Source organism: Ambystoma mexicanum, chromosome 5p, assembly GCF_040938575.1.
Source record: "Ambystoma mexicanum isolate Mex_15411 chromosome 5p, UKY_AmexF1_1, whole genome shotgun sequence".
Taxonomy (NCBI): domain Eukaryota; kingdom Metazoa; phylum Chordata; class Amphibia; order Caudata; family Ambystomatidae; genus Ambystoma; species Ambystoma mexicanum.
The window spans coordinates 458,968,749-458,987,731 of record NC_090930.1 but is presented as its reverse complement, the minus strand read 5'-3'; the positions used below and the strand labels follow the sequence as shown (position 1 = coordinate 458,987,731).

Here is an 18,983-nt window from a genome sequence, read left to right as displayed (position 1 = left end):
TGAGATCACTGTAGGTTTGTAGAAGTGTGAGGGTTGATCAGGTGGTTTAGTCACTGCTGACCCCTATACACCTGCAGAGCAGAAATCATGATGTCACACACTGCCAATCCAGACATGGTAATGTAAGTTCTATAAAATGTTAGTGATGCTTAAAGTCACAAAACGCAGCACTCTGCATGGATGCATTCCAAGAATATATAAATGTATGATCCTAAACCCTGAACTTTGTAGAGCATCATGACAGGTCAGGCCATCAGTGTTAAAAGATTTCTCTATTTAATGTACTGCACCTTTAAAGATTCTGTTACAAGGAACATTCTATCATAGCAGGAATAGCTCAAACATGCTTAGAATAAAGTGCAGGGTCTACTTAATGAAACCAAATGTTGAGGGGGATTAGGGTTGGCAACGTGTATTTGGAAAAGGTTGGGGGAAACTTCTATCGTTCGTTACTTTGTATTTACAGTTTAAGGCCATGAAGTGATGTGCACCTTATCACATGAATTGATCAATCGGGGAAGCAGGAATTAGGACTCGGGTTTCCAGTCTCTATAATCAGCAAGTTACCCACAGTTCGAATCTCATTTCAATCTCCTTACGGAGGAAGTATGTTTTAAAAAAAACAGCATACGGTTTAGTGCATTGTACGTACCTCTTAGAATTGGCACAGCCCTCCACATTAAAATTGGCCCCGAGCTGCAAAACTGCCCAGCGGAGCATTCCAAGAAGAATAGTGGCAAACCACACAGTGCCAGCATGATTGCATACGGAATGAGAAATGCCCCTAAAAAACAGAATAAACAATTGATCAGATCTGACTTCATTTTTTAAAAAAATCTATGTAAAAAATGTCATAAATCTCAGCTACCAACGACCATGGTTCATGTTCTCCTCTGCAGTTTGGAAGTACTGGAGCAGAATTACACACACATGCAGTGGAACAAGCTATTCTTATTTTGCACCGCCCAATACAGTTCATGTAAACTGGCCAGTTGAACCTAATACAAGGAATAGGATTCGTTTTTTTTTTAATAGGATTAACAACTAGTCAATGATTAAAGTACATTTGCGAAAGGGAACATGAAAGTGGTGCATGTGTGACGCATTGGACAAAGTGCGAATGGAGTGCAAAGCCATTCACACTGGCACTGATGGCATTGGACCTTTAGGAACACGATGTCCTGCTTGTGCAAATGTGCATTAATCTAGTACCTATTATCCTCAGACTTGAACAGCAAAACCTTGACAAGGCCAAAATACATCCGTTTCCTGGTTCGTGGCATTGGGCAGTTTGATAATAACATTTATAAACATATTGTTTGTGTGCGTTTCTTGCTGCAAATGTTGTTGAAATACGTTCCTGTACTGGTCCAAAAATCCCATGTGCCTACGCACTTAATGTAATCCTGCCCTCCCCTCACCAAGAACCAGAGTTACATATGCGCTGCTGCATCTAAACGCTGTTGAAGGGCCACGCAACTGGCGATGATCTCATCGGAGCCAGTGTTCAGACCCCCAAGAAGTCGTCACCAAGCTTCGAATCCCCTCATGTGTTCTCCGCTGAGCAAGAGAAGATGTTGCACATAGCTTGACTGAAAACAGTGTACCGCTTTATTAACTTGAACCAACTAGAATGTCCACACAGCGCTTTACCAAACATAGGACATTTTTATCTGTTACCAGGTATTTTAACAAGTACATTAACAGGCAGGTTCTCTGCAGGTACATGAATAATAGATGAACTACAATATAAACAGGGTTAACCTGAAAAAGCAGGTTCCATTTGAGCTCATAGAAAGCACACTCACAGATGAAATCCTTAGATGAATGGTTGAGTCTTTCTAACAAAGCTTACTTAAGGTTTTGGGGTAGTAAGCCCAATGCTACCTTTATGAACTTGCAGTGATGAACGTGTCTGAGGCTTCAACCTGAACCTAGTGTTTTCTTGTATGTAAGTCCAAATGTTTCAGTGTTCTGGCAAATCACAGTGCTACAATATACACGTTGAACCAGTTCCCCTGAACATTTCAAGTGTTACAATTCTGCAGGTGAGACGGTTCACTTTAAATGGACTTCAACACCTGGCAGTTATATTTTTCTGTTGACAATCTGAAGATTACTTGACACTGCAGTAGCAATGTAACATGCACCTATACAAGTGCTGTTCAAGTAGAGTTGCCCACCAAAGTTGGGAGAGGAAGGGGTGCAGGAACCACCCTGGTGCTGTTCAGAGCCTCCATTCTGACTGCAAGTCTCTGCGGAGTTCAAGGAAGTAATGCAGGACATTCTGTCTTGCACTTAATGCTTGTTGTGTTTTTAACACAGTGCGCGCCCAATGCTACAAGTAATATTATGTAGCACTGCACTGGCTTAGACACAGGCATGAAGAAGTAATAGTGGAAATAACTTAAGTATGACTCATACAGACTTGCAAAACCACATTCCTGAGCAGCTTGCAGAACCACATTCCTATGAAGGGAGTGCCACGCATACTTGCTAAACATAGATTCCTGTGCAGGGAGTGGCGTACACTCATCTAAAATAGCTTCCCCTGCTTCAAACGGGCTTCTGGACCTGGAAGCTACTCTTAGGTGGTCTTCTATTCCAGGAAACACACTGGAGTTTAAAGGGCTTGCAGAGTTTCAGGGAATAACACCTTGATCCCATGTGCATGGGTAAAAGCAGCTGAGAATTCACAAAGACATACTGACCTTTATTTTTTTTATAACAACACAAACATGGAGAAAGAAGTCCAAAATGTGTAAGTGGACCCCCATATATAAAAAAGCCTTACATCTGCACATAGGGGAAGCTTTATAGCATTCTAAACATACAATTAGCAAATAACATGCATTCATGGCAAAAACCTAAGATCCTCTGAGATACCAGCAGACATCTATCTAATTAATTTACAACAAATAACTTTAGATATATTCATAACTTAACATGGTCCCTAAAGAACCAATGGGAAGATCCACATGTCCTTCCCATACCATTTCATTCAAAAGTCTATAAGCCTATGACTTTCATTCAAGTGATCCTTACATGCATTCTTAAGCTTAACAGGGGAATCATTCAAACTAAAATACTTTATAACCTTTGTAAACATTATTATTATTAGGATTTGTAGTGCGCAGACTATGGCCCGAAGGCATCTAGGCGATAGGCAGGAGAGAGCAGTTTTACTGACACAGAGCCATAAAAACAAAAAAGACATTCCTAGACTTCAACAAATTACAATGTTTAAAAAACAAAGTTTCAAAGAGAGTATCTACTCCTGGAAAGAAATTGTCATGACTAAGCAAATATATGTCTAATTCAAGACTTTCAGATGCTACAAGCAGTTGTTAACATATATTGCATAGAAGTATAAAATCAGTACATTTTGCTGTAATCATTATGTTTTAGGGGTATTCAGATTAAACATAAAGGGAGATTACCAAACCAATGAACACCCGAGACACTATCTTCACCTGGCCTAGTCAGTGAAGGAGATGGTCAGAGGCGTTCACTTGCATCACAACTAGAAAGCCCACAAACACTTACATGACAAAAGTCATATGTGCTGTTCAAGTAGAGTAGCCCACCAGAGATGGGAGAGGAAGGGGTGCAGGAACCACCCGGGTGCTGTTCAGAGCCTCCATTCTCACAGCAAGTCTCTGGGTAGTTTAAGGAAGAAATGCAAGATATTCTGTCTTGCACTCGATGCTTGCTGTGTGTTTAACACAGTGCGCCCGGTGCTACAAGTAATATTATGTAGCACTGTATTGGCTTAGACAAAGGAATGAGGAAGTGATATTGGAAAATACGTAAATATGACTCATACAGACTTGCAATTCCACATTCCTGAACAGGGAGTGTCACTCAAACTTGCAAAAACCACATTCCTGAGCACCTTGTAGAACAACATTCCTAAGCAGGGAGTGCCACACACACTTTCTAAAAATAGATTCCTGAGCAAGGAGTGGAGTACACTTCCCTAAAATAGCTTCCCCTGCTTGAAACTGGCTTCTGGACCTGGAAGCTACTCTTAGGTGGTCTTCTTTCCAGGAAACACACTGGAGTTTAAGGTGCTTGCAGAGCTTCAGGGAATAACACCTTGATCCCATATGCATGGGTAAAAGCGGATGTAGATTCACAAAGACACACTGACCTTTATGTTTTATAATAACACAAACATGAAGAAGTACAAAATGTGTAAGAGGACCCCATATGTAAAAAGCCTTACATCTGCAAATAGGGGAACCTTTATAGCAGTCGAAAGATACATTTAGAAATAAACATACATGCGTAGCAAAAACCTAAGATCTGCTGCGATACCAGCAGACATCTATCTAATTAATTTACAACAAATAACTTTATATATATTAATAACTTAACATGGTACCTAAAGAACCAATGGGAAGATCCACATGTCCTTCCCATACCATTTAATTCAAAAGTATATAAACCTATGACTTTCATTCAAGTGATCCCTACATGCATTCTTAAGCTTAACAGGGGAATCATTCAAACTAAAATACTTAATAACCTTTGTAAACATTATTATTATCAGGATTTGTAGAGTGCGGACTATGGCCCAAAGGCATCTAGGCGCTAGGCAGGATAGAGCAGTTTTACTGACACAGAGCCATAAAACAAACAAAAAAAAATCCTAGGCTTCAACAAATTACAATGTTTAAAAAACAAGGTTTCAAAGAGAGTATCTACTCCTGGAAAGAAATTGTCATAACTAAACAAATATATGTCTAATTCAAGACTTTCAGATGCTACAGGCAGTTGTTAACATCTATTGTCTAGAAGTTTAAAATCAGTACATTTTGCTGTAATCATGTTTTAGGGGTATTCAGATTAAATATAAAGGGAGATTACCAAACCAATGAACACCCGAGACACTATCTTCACCTGGCCTAGTCAGTGAAGGAGATGGTCAGAGGCGTTCACTTGCATCACAACTAGAAAGCCCACAAACACTTACATGACTAAAGTCATATGTTCTGTTCAAGTAGAGTAGCCCACCAGAGATGGGAGAGGAAGGGGTGCAGGAACCACCCTGGTGCTGTTCAGAGCCTCCATTCTCACAGCAAGTCTCTGGGTAGTTTAAGGAAGTAATGCAAATCATTCTCGCCCTCATTACGGTACTGGCGCTAAACCATGGCGCTATTAGCACCATGGTTGGTGCCGGTATCGTAACGAGTCCGCCAATGTTCAATGGGGAATTACCACCCCATTCCAAGGTTGGCGGGGCGGTAATTCCCCATTGAACATTGGTCCTTCCCCATTCCCATTTTTGCCCCATAGGGCTCAATGGGACTGGGGAAGGCGGTAAGTACTGTACCGCAAATTGCTGTACCGTACTTACCTCGAGAGTCCCTTTGTGGGTCCCTATTTTAACGGCTGGTCTAGACCAGCCGTTCTGGTCGGGTCCCGCAAAGGGACCTCGTATTAAGGCGCTAAGTGTTTAACGGCGCCGCAGCCTTTTACGGCGCTCTTAAACACTTAGCGCCAGGGTCCTAATGAGAGCCTCTGTCTTGCACTCAATGCTTGCTTTGTGTTTAACACAGCGTGCGCCCAGTACTACAAGTAATATTATGTAGCACTGCATTGGCTTAGACACAGGAATGAGGAAGTGATAGTGGAAAATACGTAAATATGACTCATACAGACTTTCAATTCCACATTCCTGAACAGGGAGTGTCACTCAAAATTGCAAAAACCACATTCCTGAGCACCTTGCAGAACAACATTCCTTAGCAGGGAGTGCCACACACACTTTCTAAAAATAGATTCCAGAGCAAGGAGTGGAGTACACTTCCCTACAATAGCTTCCCCTGCTTGAAACTGGCTTCTGGACCTGGAGGCTACTCTTAGGTGGTCTTCTAACTGGAGTTTAAGGGGCTTGTAGAGCTGCAGGGAATAACTCCTTGATCCCATATGCATGGGTAAAAGGGGCTGTAGATTCACAAAGACATACTGACATTTATTTTTATAACAACGCAAACATGAAGAAAGAAGTCCACAATGTGTAAGAGGACCCCATATGTAAAAAGCCTTACATCTGCAAATAGGGGACGCTTTATAGCATTCTAAAGATACATTTAGAAATGAACATACATGCATTGCAAAAACCTAAGATCTGCTGCGATAACAGCAGACACCTATATAATTAATTTACAACAAATAACTTTAGATACATTAATAACTTAACATGGTCCGTAAAGAACCAATGGGAAAGAAAAAAAGGTCCTTCCCATACCATTTTGTTTAAAAAGTCTATAAGCCTTTGACTTTCATTCAGGTGATCCTTACATGTATTCTTAAACTTAAAAGAGGAATCATTCAAACTAAAATACTTAAACGTTTACAAATTCCTAGGCTTTTACAAATTACAATGTTTAAAAAACGAAGTTTCAAACAGCATGCTTACTCCTGGAAAGACATTGCCATGACTAAATGCACAAATATGTGTAATTCATGATTTTCAGATGCTTCTAGCAGTTGTTAACATATATGGTCTAGAAGTTCAAAAGCAGTACATTTTGCTGTAATCTTTATGGTTTAGGGGTGTTCAGATTAAACATGAAGGGAGATTAACATATCAATGAACACCTGAGACACTATCTTCATCTGGCCTTGTCAGTGAATTAGATGGTCAAAGGCTTTCACTAGCATTGCAACTAGAAAGCCCACAAACAATTGCATGACTAAGTTCTGTTCAATTAGAGTAGCTCACCAGAGTAGGGAAAGGGATGGGTGCAGAAACCACGCTGTTTGTGTTCAGAGCCTCCATCCTCACAGCCAATCTCTGGGCGTGTGCTGTGTTAAACACAGCGCAAGCTTTGCGTGCAAGACTGAATGCCTTGCATTAGTTCCTTGAACTCTGCAGAGAGTGGCTGTGAAGATCGAGGCTCTGGACAGCACCAGGTGGCTCCTGCACCCCTTCCGATTCCTACTCTGGTTGACTGCTCCCCTTCAACAGAAGTGACGCCAATAGTGATGGATATTGTGACCTTTTGGAAAACTTGGCTTGACAATGTACGTGTGCCAGATGATGTTAATTGATTTATTATCAAGTTCTGAAGGCAGTGTCCTAGAATCTGATAAAGATGAAAGGTCAGTGGCAGACCACTCTAGAGTCTCTTTTGGCTTATTTCTTCCCACCGCAACTGTTGAACAAGCTGTTTCCAGGTATGTTCTTGATGAACCTGCTTTGCCTGGGCATGTTTCTAATACCCTTACCAAAGATACTGTGGAACTTCTTCCTCCTGTTGATAATGATGAGTTTGCATTTTTACCTACCAGCACTTCTGAGAAACAAAGTGGCTGGGGATTTCCAGACCTATAGCCTGCCTGATCCTGGAATGCAGAACACGTCATCAGAGAGTGGGGCCGTGGTTGATTCTGATAGGCTCTCTGAGTTTTCAGAATCTCCTCCCACAAAGAAGGCCTGTCCTTATATGTGCTTGGACGCTGTTCAGGTTTGTTATGTTACTGATTTCTACACTTTGTTTGGTGACCTCTCTTCAACAGTAAGTACGGACATTTGTGATGGGAATGCATGCTCTTTTAATGTTGGCCATTGTGGTTGTGATGGTTTGTGCTTTTGCATTAATCAAGCAAGATGCAGACTTCATACTCTTGGTCTTGTTGAGGCTATGCCTGCAGACTTTGATTGCTGTGCAGGTCAGAACCTTGATGGTCAACATGGAAGAAATTACCCAAAAATTGTCTTCCAGATGGCCAGAGTGTCCTGAGAGAAATTATATTTAAGTGTACTGATATTATTACTCTATATCTGGCCTGCATGTTTGAAATTGAATTTCAAAATGAAAGAGGTTAAAATGTTGGCTAAACAGCTGAACATGATATATATCGTAATGTAGATAGCTTGGGTTTGAATTAAGGGATGTGATTATGCAACTACCAGAGGAAGACTTAAAGGGCTGTTAGGAAGTACAACAGCCCTTATGTCAGAGCTTCTACATCTTCTCCTTCTTCAAATGTGCTCACAATAAAAAGTGCAGCTTTTGCATCAATTACAACTGTTGCTGGTGAGGTACAGGCAACTGTTTCAAATTCTTTCTGTTGCTGGATGCCAATTCAAGGCCAAGGCTTCTGAACTATGCATCAATCAAACGCTTGGGCGTACAGACTGAAATAATGGCTGTGACAACTGGTAAAGGAGCCCCTGATAATACAGAAAGTATAGCAGCCTGTCACACAGACAGGTATTTAGCCACCATTGGAACAACTGCCGCCATGATTGGCTGAGTACCTGCTGCCAAAATACCATGATATAATATGATATGGCATTTATAACACACCTAAACACAAGTGTCACATTGTGAATGCCATTAATACAGGCATTTATGACTGTGTGATTAGATACAAACCATGCCAGCTGAATAATGATGGTTGGCAGGACATCCAGGAGTGCATTGGTGCAACTGCAGCAGCTAGCAACAAAGGTGGTACATTAATTGTGTGCAGGAACCCTGCTTTTGTTGTTTGTGGCCTTGTTCAAATGAAAATATCAGGCACTTGTTAAGTGAAAAAAACAGTATGATTTTTGATTCCTTGCAAACAATCTTTAATACATACTACAACTTATTTAAGTGTATGTCAATTATGAGTAGTCCACGCAATGGCTGTGGTGTGAAAGGTTGAATTATTCTTATAAGTAGTCACTTCCCACAATGTGGACTTCTCCGAGATTCTCGGAGATGGCTGGCCAAACAAGCAGAGACATATCAGCATAGAGCTTTTTGAGAGCAATATTGGGTGAAGAAGCTTGCCAAAATAGAAATATGCATTATACTGTCCAGGTTAAGTCCAAGAGTAAATGTATTGCCCCAGCTGTGGGTGATAAGGCTATTGAGGATACCTATGATACAATGAGAGCGAACAAGATGCACAATTTAACTAGCATGTATCTTTTACATGTTAGAAATGACTAGCCATCCTCTCTTCTTTATCAGAGTTATGATGATCTTGATAGGGCATTGCTTGATATGAAGTATTGAAATACTAAATTATGTGTGTTTTTTTTCAAACAGGAGGACATTGGTTACAATTGTGTGCATCTAAGAGTGTTTTAACACCACTTATGTCTCAGACATATGCTTTGACTTGTTCACAGTTTATCTCTTATACTTTGAATAGTGAACCAGTGTATTAAATTATGTGATTCAATTAAAGACGACCAGATATATTTGATGTGGTCTCAGTCGGAGGGTCTTCCAAATATGATTCAGATTTGGACACCTCAGACCTGGGTGGGTTTACAGAAGTGGATGATTATTAACTTATCCTGGTTGCTGATGATGCAAAATTCTGTGATGCTGTTGCTGAAGATAGTCTCCATTGGACAGATTTTAGCAATGAAGAAGTGCTACAGGTTGCTGAACGGGGGGGTTGTGATGACGAAGAACTCTAAAAGCATAACATTCCACTCTCACTACCTCATTCCAATTTATGCCCATCCCACGTATACATATTATCACTTGTAGCTCTGGGTGCTGTGTGGTTTAATCACAGCCCAAACCAACATAACTGAAAGGCCACTGGAAAAATGAAGTGCCAGCCTTCAAAAACGTCCACACTGAAAATGAGACGAATAATGCAGACTGTGTGTGTGTTTCTGAAAGCAACACAAGGAAGAGTTGTGATAAAATGGAAATGCCGAGTGAAAGGAAAGTACAGTAAATCAAAAGGCCTATCCTTCATTACAAAGGGAAAGGTCCAAATAAAAAAGCAGCCTTTTATTTGCATTTACATGATAAGCAGGAATTTCAAATATTGAAACAAAAATGGCCATTACATGTGTGTTTCGTTGTTTTAAATCAAGACACAAAAAGAAAAGTTCCCCAGCTAAAATACATTTATCAGGGAAAAGACCTTTTGTGTGTTGGCGAGATGCAATGTATGAACATGTATAATATGATTCAACTGCAAAATACCAGCAACAATTGAAAAGGCTAATGTGTTTTGTTGGGTCACATGTAAATCTCATATAGGCCTGAGACAGACCATGTTTCTTTTTGTTGGGAAGATTTTCAAGGCCTCCCTGGCTCCTTACCTGGAAGGGAAATCTCTATGACGCTGTTGTACACCAACGTATTTACAACAGGGCCAAATCAACACTGACCCAGCCCTGGTTGGTGAAAATGCTTTGCAATATAAGGTTTTAGATCAAAATTGTGGTCAATTTAAGATTACAGGACAAAATGCCAGATGTCAGCAGGGCCTCATAACATGACAGGACAAAGTTCAAGAGAAATAAAACTTATATTGCGAAATCGGAGTTAAGATTGGCATACATGCTGAAAATGTCCCACTAGTTTAAATGGACTATCAAAATGAGTGACTTTCTCAGCAATGATTAGTCACACTGTGTTCATTTGTATGTCATTTTAAAGATACTTTCAAGGTGATAAAATGTAACCGCATGTGACATATGGAATTGCAAATAGAAATTGAAAATGTGTTTCTGGCTGCCCAAAAATGTCCTGAATCTAAGAATTGGTGTGCTGATGGGACATAAAATTAGGTGTCTGGATATTAAATGCCATATTCATAACTATTATACTTTTTGTGAAAAGTGAGCAAAATCCTAGAGCACAGGTAACAAGGTGCCAAAATGAAAGTAAACTTAACCAATCCATCAAGAGAGGAGGGATTTTAATATATATGTATCATTGCATTTATTGATAAAATACATGTTGTCATGTAAGGACATTTTGGGTAAAATTGTACATGGAAAAACATGTGAATTTCAAATGGGAGTTGCAATATTTCTGTTCTGGACTCTTGAATCAATCCTTAGAGAGACGCTGGACTTTGGGGGTGGAAAAACATGTAACTGTCCAATACTGGTAGCACGATCATAAGTTAGCACCGCCTAATGCCCATTTTCCAGAGGAGGTCCTTAGAGAGTAAAAAGGTCTTGCACTATGGAAGAGGGAAGAGCTGCCTAAACAAAAAATCACCAAAGGAGTTCTGCTGAAACATCATCTGGGAGGAAATATTGGAAAAGGCCTGGAGAATCCCATTGCTAGGGATGCCAGAAAACAATGTCTGTGATACTCACCTGGAGCAATAGACAGAGGATTACTGTGGGATCCCGTTGACTGAAGGGCTGGGCAGAATCCTTTTTTCTCCCCAAAAGCAAAGCTCTGTTCAGTCTCCATGAGTGCCAAGCCCAGAGATTTCCAAAAGTAGATGGTCCAAAAAATTCAGCATGGGGATCTATTTAATTAACCTATTCCCTTTCATTAGTGGGTTCCTTTCCATTAGTGGGGGGTGGGGAGTTGTGTAGAACCTTAGCATATTTCACTGTATATTAGTTGAATTAACTCCCAAATAGACTTATGCAGGGAGGAGCTTGGAAGAATTTTAAACTTTCACCCTCTCTCTTAGCGGGAATAATGTTATAGCTGCCTAAAGTAATTGGGGTATCTTTGCCATCAAAATGAAATTGATATGTGTCATCAACCGCAAATCTTGCCTTTAAAACAAGAAGGTGTTTGTTCCATTCCCAAACCTTGCCTTTCAAACCAAAAGATACTTGTCCCTAAAAGAACATTCCCAACTGAAACCCATTCCCAAACCCTTGCTTTTAAATAAAAAGTGTACTTATCTTAAAAGGAAATTCCCAACTCAAACCCATTCCCAAAAAACATGTTTTTAAATAAAGGTATACATATCTTAAAACAAAATTCCCAATGGTCGCCACTCTTTCAAATAAAAATAAAATAAAAGTAATGTATTACTGTCTACATCCCCAACATGGGCTTTTAAGTGAAGGAGAGTCTGAAAAACAAAATTAATAACCATCCCTATTTTACTGTCCAAATTCCCCAACACAGGCCTTTAATTGAAGGGTGGGGGGTCTGAAAAACAAAACGTCTAACTGTCCACAGTCCCTAGACCTGGCCTTTGAACAGAAGGTTGCTGCATGTAATTGATGCTTGGGATTTTGGTGCTGGAGGGAGAATTGCTTTGCAATAGCGAGACCTCTTGTATCCATCACTGAACCTGCAATGTATGTATTGTTTTAAAATCAAACTGTGTTTACTTTCTAAGCTACATTTTGGTGAAGTAAGGTGTGCCTGGGTATTGCGAAAAAGAAAGTCATTGTGTGTGAAGCTTTGTTTTGTGCCACAAGGAAGTTGGTTTGTGTGATTAAACAAATACATATATATATATTCTTTCTACCCCACTGCCTGGTTCTTGGCTCAATGTTGGCACCGGGCAGGGGGGAATTTATGTGGCTCTATATATGATTTGATTGGTTATTTATAACACGCTTAATATGCAGAGGTTTCTAAGCACAGACCCGGGAATCGAACCTGTGTTGCTCTGTGTCATCTTGCTTCCAAGGTGAGCACTTTGCCCCTGAGCCAAGACTATATAAGTCATTTTTAGGGCCAGGGCTACAAAAACATAAGCATATTGTTGTTGGGCTCCTTGATTGGGTGTGGGGGGACTCTCAATGTAACACTGCATTGAGGGCAAGACAGAATGTCTTGCATTAATCATTTGAACCGCCAGGGAGTGGCTGTAAGGATGGAGGCTCTAAACTGCACCCAGGTCGCTTCTGCACCCCTTCCTCTTAAGTGTGCGTTCATTTTTAATAAAAGGTCTCTGCCAATGGCAATGTGTGGCACGACAGTGTTGCTGGTTGCAAGTTTATTAAATAAAATAAATACAATAATTATCTGTGGCTGCCTGGGCCTGACTACACAGGCAGAGGGGTGCGTCCCTTCTTACGCAGTTTTTCATTCTAATACTGCACAGAGCTTGTAGGGCTCTGCACAGTTAGTGAAATCCACATAATGTAGGAGGCTGACGGGGTGCTAGAACTGTGGCCCCTCCAGTATTAAAGTATGTGCAAACGGCACAGCAGAGACACACAAACAGGATCTTCAGTCTGCATAGTAACATAACTTTCATTTCATTGGCTGTTTTTCAGCCAATGAAATGTGTTATGTGACTGCATGGGTGGGGCCATGTTGTCGCAACAGCCTTTTCATTTCTTGGACGTGGAGTGGAACCCAGAGGTATCTCAGACAGCAGAGCCACATGCGTGCAGTGCGGCCTTTTCTTGGCCGTTGTGAGCCGGTAAGTATGTGCCACTGCCCAGGCCCCAGTCTGTGCCACGGCTGGCCTGGACTACTACTCCATTTAATGGACCAGTAGTCCTGTCCACCAGCAAAACAGCAGTCCTCCAAACTGCAGTCCCCCATTCCGTGCAGTTTTCGATGCTCCCCTTCTCCTCCTTCTCCCCAGTCCCTCTTATGACAGTAAGGTCATGGAGGGAGGAGGGAGGAATGGCGAGCACTGGCGAACTGAAGTCTTGTGTGCAAAAGTCACCTGCAGGAGGCACAGGGTCGAAGCTGAGCACAGAAAGATCATGGCAGGCCCGGGCCCAGTCTGTCCCGCAGCTGAACTACTGGCATTTTGTTTAATGGACCAGTATAGGCCTGTCTAGCTGCAGTTCAGCAGGCCGTCAGTGCCTCCATTCCCTGCCTGAGAGTGACCCTGTCAGCAACTTGCAGACACTGACAGGGTAACTCTCCGGCAGGGACTGCAACTCTGCACTATGCAGAATAGTTTGACGCTCTCGTCTCCCCAGCCCCTCTTGTGACAACATGGTCATGGAGTGGGGGGTGTTGGGGGAGAGTGCCTCCGAATTCTTGTTCCATTATGTGTTATCAACCCCGGCTGAATTGATATGATATGATATGGCATTTATAACATGCCTATACACAAGTGGTTCAAGGCGCAACAAGACAAGGGGGGAACAGGAGGACAAAAACGGCGATCTTACTAGGCTTTGTGACATTCAGATTGGATAGGTGCAGGGGAAAGGAGAGTGGAGAAGGGCCGGGTGGTGAAGAGTGTGAGACAAATTAAACAGAAAAGAGAGTGCAGCCAATGGGTGGCAAGTGCGGGTGCTCGGAAGTGCAGCCAACGGGAGGCTAATAAGTGCAAGCGAGTGGATTGTAGGGTTATAGATACATACCACAAGTGCAGGGGGTGCCAAGAGGCAGTGCACATTGCAACTGGACATGCAGTGACCTGGGCCCGAATTCAGAGGGTGGTCAGGTGACGAGTGTGTGGATCAGACAGGAGATCATAAGGGGAGAGGAAGAGAGAAGGCAGAAGCAAAGAGAAAGGTCTTGAGGTGCTTCGGGAACCGGAGATGGTTCTGCTCATGTTTCAGAGAGGCAGGGAGGCTGTTGCAGAGAGAGGCCCCATCTGAAGAAATTGATCTGCCCCTAACTCTTTGCTTGGAGAAGCGACTGACCCTCAAATAGTTGGAGGTGGATGAGCAGAGGACTTGAGAAGGATGATAGTAGTGTGAGTTGGAGGTATTGTGTACGCAGGCCCCAGAAAGCCTTGTGGACGATGCAGAAGGTCTTGAACTTGATCTTTGTTACCACTGGGAGCCAGTGAAGAGATTTCAGTGCTGGAGAGATATAGTCCCTGGGCTTGAGGCCAAGGACAAGTCTTGCAGTCCTGTTCTGGATGAGTTGTAAAGGACGGAGAGTAGAGACAGGTAGATTTAGAAAGAGGATATTTGAGTAGTTCAGCCTAGAGAGGACCAGAGCTCTGGGAGACAGTGAGCTTCTGGGGGAAGCGAGGAAAGGAAGAGTACCTCTGATGTGATTCCTCAGCAATGTATTTAATTCTGAATGCCTGCTCATTCGGATCCCATACAACTCCTGGTGGTCTGTACTGCCTCACACCCATGATAATGTCATTGGGCGCATATCCAAGCTGTACCAAGTTCTGCTGCATCCATTTATAGTAATTACTGCTTCCATTGATCCATAATACTTGTTAGAGGGTGGAGAAATTGAGGGGGACAAATAAAGCAGGAGAACACTACGGAATAAGGATGGACAGTAAAGAGTAGCACCTATGTGCTTATTCATATGTATAAATACATTGAAAACAAAAGTGGCAATAAACATTATCTTATATCCGGTATTTCCTTTTCAGATATATGAGTGATGCTGTTTTCTTGTGGTTGTTCCTGAGAGGGAGCCAAGAGAACCTGACTCTGCGCTGTGGGACACATGAGTGGCCACTATTGTTTTAATCTGCATGGGGCAACACTGCAGCACACTAAACTATGAGTGAGGTTTTTGTGAATAGTATACTTTGGGTGAATCTCTTCTAGGAACTGACATTTTTAGAAGAAAAAAAAACTAGGTGCCAGGCATGATACTGTGGCAGGATGTCTTCTGCAATGGTGTGCTGCCCTGAGTTTTTTTATTTTCTCTAAGTGAAGGTGTTTTCTCTTTAAGAAAGTGTTGCCAATGTGTGATGCTAAACAACCACCTGCACATCAAGAGGTCTGGTCTGATCTGCATACATCTGGTGCACGGTGAAACACCTATATGCTTGAATGATGCCATGAAGCCTTCTTAAAGTAGTTAATGTGTAAACTAGATGACTTATTCCAAGGCACTAATAAGCCATCTAATTTACACATCCCTTGGCATCTTTTTATTTTTACCTTGGGCCCTAGACACTGGTTTGAACCCACTTTGCTGCCTTTCTCAAACAGAAATCTTGCAATAATTATTCTTATCTGCAAATAGTTCCCTCTTGCATTGGAATGCCCGGAGTTTACAGTCTATATATCACTGCCTGCATTTCCTTGCCTTACAGGGGTGGCTGCAACTGAGTTTTAGTAAGTTATCTTTTTGCAAAGTACATATTTTTTTCAAGTGTGGGTATTTCTTTCATTTGGTACTTACCATATGATTTTGTTGAGAGGCTTCTGGCTTCCAAACACTGTCCTATGTTGCTTGAAGAGTTTAGCCTGCCCTCGATCCACAATACCAAAGCAAAAGCAAATGAGATGTACAATTTGCATTCTTCCAGTTTTACCCTTATGACTACACATTACAAGCTTGACAACAGAGACCAGTCTCTAAGTACGGGCCCGGGATTCAAACCTGTGTTCAACTCTTCGCAGTCTTACGCAAATTAAAAACCCCTTGTCCACAAACTTCCTTAGTTCAACCTGACAAAGCGTGGTGCACCACTATTCAAACTGCTCTAACTAACAACATCAATTTACTCTGTAAAAAAATAAAGACTAAGAAAGCCCTACTCCCTGCCAAACGTACGGGCCAGTCCATCATAATACTGCCCAAGCCTAGCCCCCCACCTCCTCTCCGAAGCCAGTCCCTAGCTTGTCCTTTCAACCTGTATCCCAAGTAGCTGTTCTGAATACCATCCAGGCCCTCCAGCCCTCCAAATGCAAAGAAGATACCTGCCCTGCCAACATCATAAAGCTCTGCGCTCCCAGCCTTACTCTCATCATTACAGAATGTGTTAACTACTCATTCAATTCATGCAAAATACCCACTACTAACTACTATTAAAGCAGTTTGGGTAATACCCTTACTAAAATAAAAATCCCTGGATTCGACAGTAGCTACCAACTATAGGCCCATTACCACAGTACCCTTCCTGCTCAAAATCCTAGACTGTTTCCCTTACTTAAAATGCCAGCAATTCCTAGAACAACACTCTCTCCTTGGCGTTGGACAATCTGGTTTTTGACCAAAACACAGTACTGAAACTGCCCTTATCGATCTAAAAATGCAACTTGACAGCATTAGAGATGCTGGCATTGCTGCCATCCTACTTTTCCTAGACCTCTCAGCTGCATTTGATCTTGTGGACCACAACCTATTCTGCCAAAACCTTTCCGGGATCTTCCACTTCTCACCCGAGGCAGTCCGATGGATCAAATCCTTCCTAAATGACGGTGGGCCTCATTACACGGATGGCGGTGGACCAAGGTGCTAGCACCTTGGTCCACGCCGGTAAAATACCGGCACCGCCTTGGTGGTGTTAGGGAGAATTCTCTCTTTAGGCTGAATTTCCTAACCTAGTGAGTCCCCCAGCAGCTTTGCTGGATTTCTGGAGTTTGTTTTTTTTCTCCTGCCAAGAGTGAGACTCTTTTTCTCCCACTCTTGGACATGATTTATGGTGGTCCTTTGACTGTTAATGTGTTTAATGGGCTATGGGGTCCTTTACTCCATAGGGTCTCATGTGTTTTTACTATGTGTGTTACACAGCACCCTCCGTGCAGTGACACAGGGGTGTGATAGTGACACCCCACCATAGACTGCATACCCTGGGACTGACTACTGTCTCCCAGAGCATGTAAAGTCACCATTGGCTTTACTAGTCCCAAATTATTAACAGAAACCAGTACAAACCATTATATTGTGGACGTACTGGTCGGGGCAATTCGATTGCCCACGGGGTCTGTTAGTCGAGGGGGCACGTCTCCGTCCCCCCTGATCGAGTTTTGGCTGGTGCCAGTGGATACTACTTTTTATATTCGACCGCAAATATATCCCTATGGGATTTTCCCATTGTTCGAGGCTACCAACTTTAATTATTTACTTCTCATAGCCTCGAACATACCGCCGGTTTATTTATTATTATTTGGTATTTTTTGCCAGGACTCGATTCTAAAATGGCGTTTGTGTTCTCTTCTCTGACTCCAACCCAAGTCGAGCCCTTTGTTCCACTTTTTGGCGGGCATCTCCACAGAAGCCTCCAAAAGTGGTGCCACTCTGTCTGGGTACCACAGGGGGTGTGGGAGGGGGTTTAGGCACCCTGGACTGAGTTACCTTGGTAACTCAAGTCGCACTCATGTGTGATTGGCCCAAGTGGGGAGCCGCCCGGCTCACCACTTAGCATGTTTGATTGACAGCTAGGCTGAGTGAATAGGGGTGTGCTGCATAAAAGCAGGGCTTTGGGGACTGGAACTTCAGAAGTCGCCACAGGACCTGGGAATCCGATGAGGGAGAAGCTGAGCCGACCTACCACGACGACACCGGTGGAGCCCTGCGGAACCGAATCACCACTTCCCGACGACAGAGAAGATCTCCCGGCTGGAGAGGCTTCTTCCCCTGACTGGTGGGCACAGCCAGTTTACCTTCTTTCCTTCGCACCCCAGCCCGTGGTTGAATTGCCCGTGCCAAGCACCCCGGCAACTGGATAGCCACTTACCACTGGACCGCAAACTAAAGGACCGCTCCTTTTACCTGAGAACTCTGCGGCTGGTTTCTTCCCTGTCAGTGCAACGGACTCCTGTCTTCCTCCCTGACAAGATCCTCTCTTCCCCCGGACGAAGCACCAACTTGCATCCGCTGCCAGGAACAACTGCCCCGCTGGAGTGTTCTCACCACTTTAAGGTACCGTGTCCGCCAGGCCTCCCTTTCTAAAGATTGCTACAAGGTAATAATAACCCCTTAACCTTCTGGACTTGGCTGGCCACCTTGACCTTCTAACTGGTCCCTTTCTTTTGGTTCAACTCTTTTGAACCTTTGCAAGACTCTTGTGCACTGCAACCGTGTGACCTTGGACACATTTCGTTTGATCCTCTTAAAGCGGATCCGGCCTTCTGAACTCTAACTTCACGGTTTTACTTTACCTTCTCTCTTGTTGTGTTCTTGAAAAAGTGTTGGGATCTGTTTCAATTTATTCTCTGCTTTTCTCTCCCTTATAAAACAAATTATTAGAGTGCCATCTGCATTAAGCGCTCACCGCTGTCTGAAAATAAGTGGGGCTTTACTTAAGACTTGTCTAATATTCTTCTAAGGGAGTGTATATCTTTTAGAGACCGTGTTTTTGAATTGCTTACTATTAGTGCCTGTGTGTTTTTCTAGATGTGGTTTTAAATAAATAATTATATCTCTTTTACACCAAGCCCTGGTCAGTGTTTACTTGTTCTACTGTGTTCTTTTGACCTATTGTGAATACTCTGTATACAGCCTAACTCTTCTTGAGGGAAGTCTGACTGCTCAGCCACAGCTACCAAGTGAATCTGTGTGGTACAGAGTGCTACCGAGTGGGTTTACTGCCAAACACATGTAGTCTTAAATCTTTTGCAGTGGTCCCAGAGGGAACTGCACAGGTTTCTGCCTAACACTGGTGTT

General features: G+C 42.6%; 1 protein-coding gene across 1 annotated transcript in view; it reads right to left on the bottom strand.

Annotated features, from left to right (window-relative positions):
* Positions 1–18,983, bottom strand: part of LOC138481016 (sodium- and chloride-dependent neutral and basic amino acid transporter B(0+)-like) — an 839,328-nt gene that overhangs the window by 612,455 nt on the left and 207,890 nt on the right. The window contains exon 3 of the mRNA XM_069612864.1: positions 653–784. Coding sequence (XP_069468965.1) covers positions 653–784 — 132 coding nt within the window. The remainder of the gene's footprint in view (positions 1–652; positions 785–18,983) is intronic.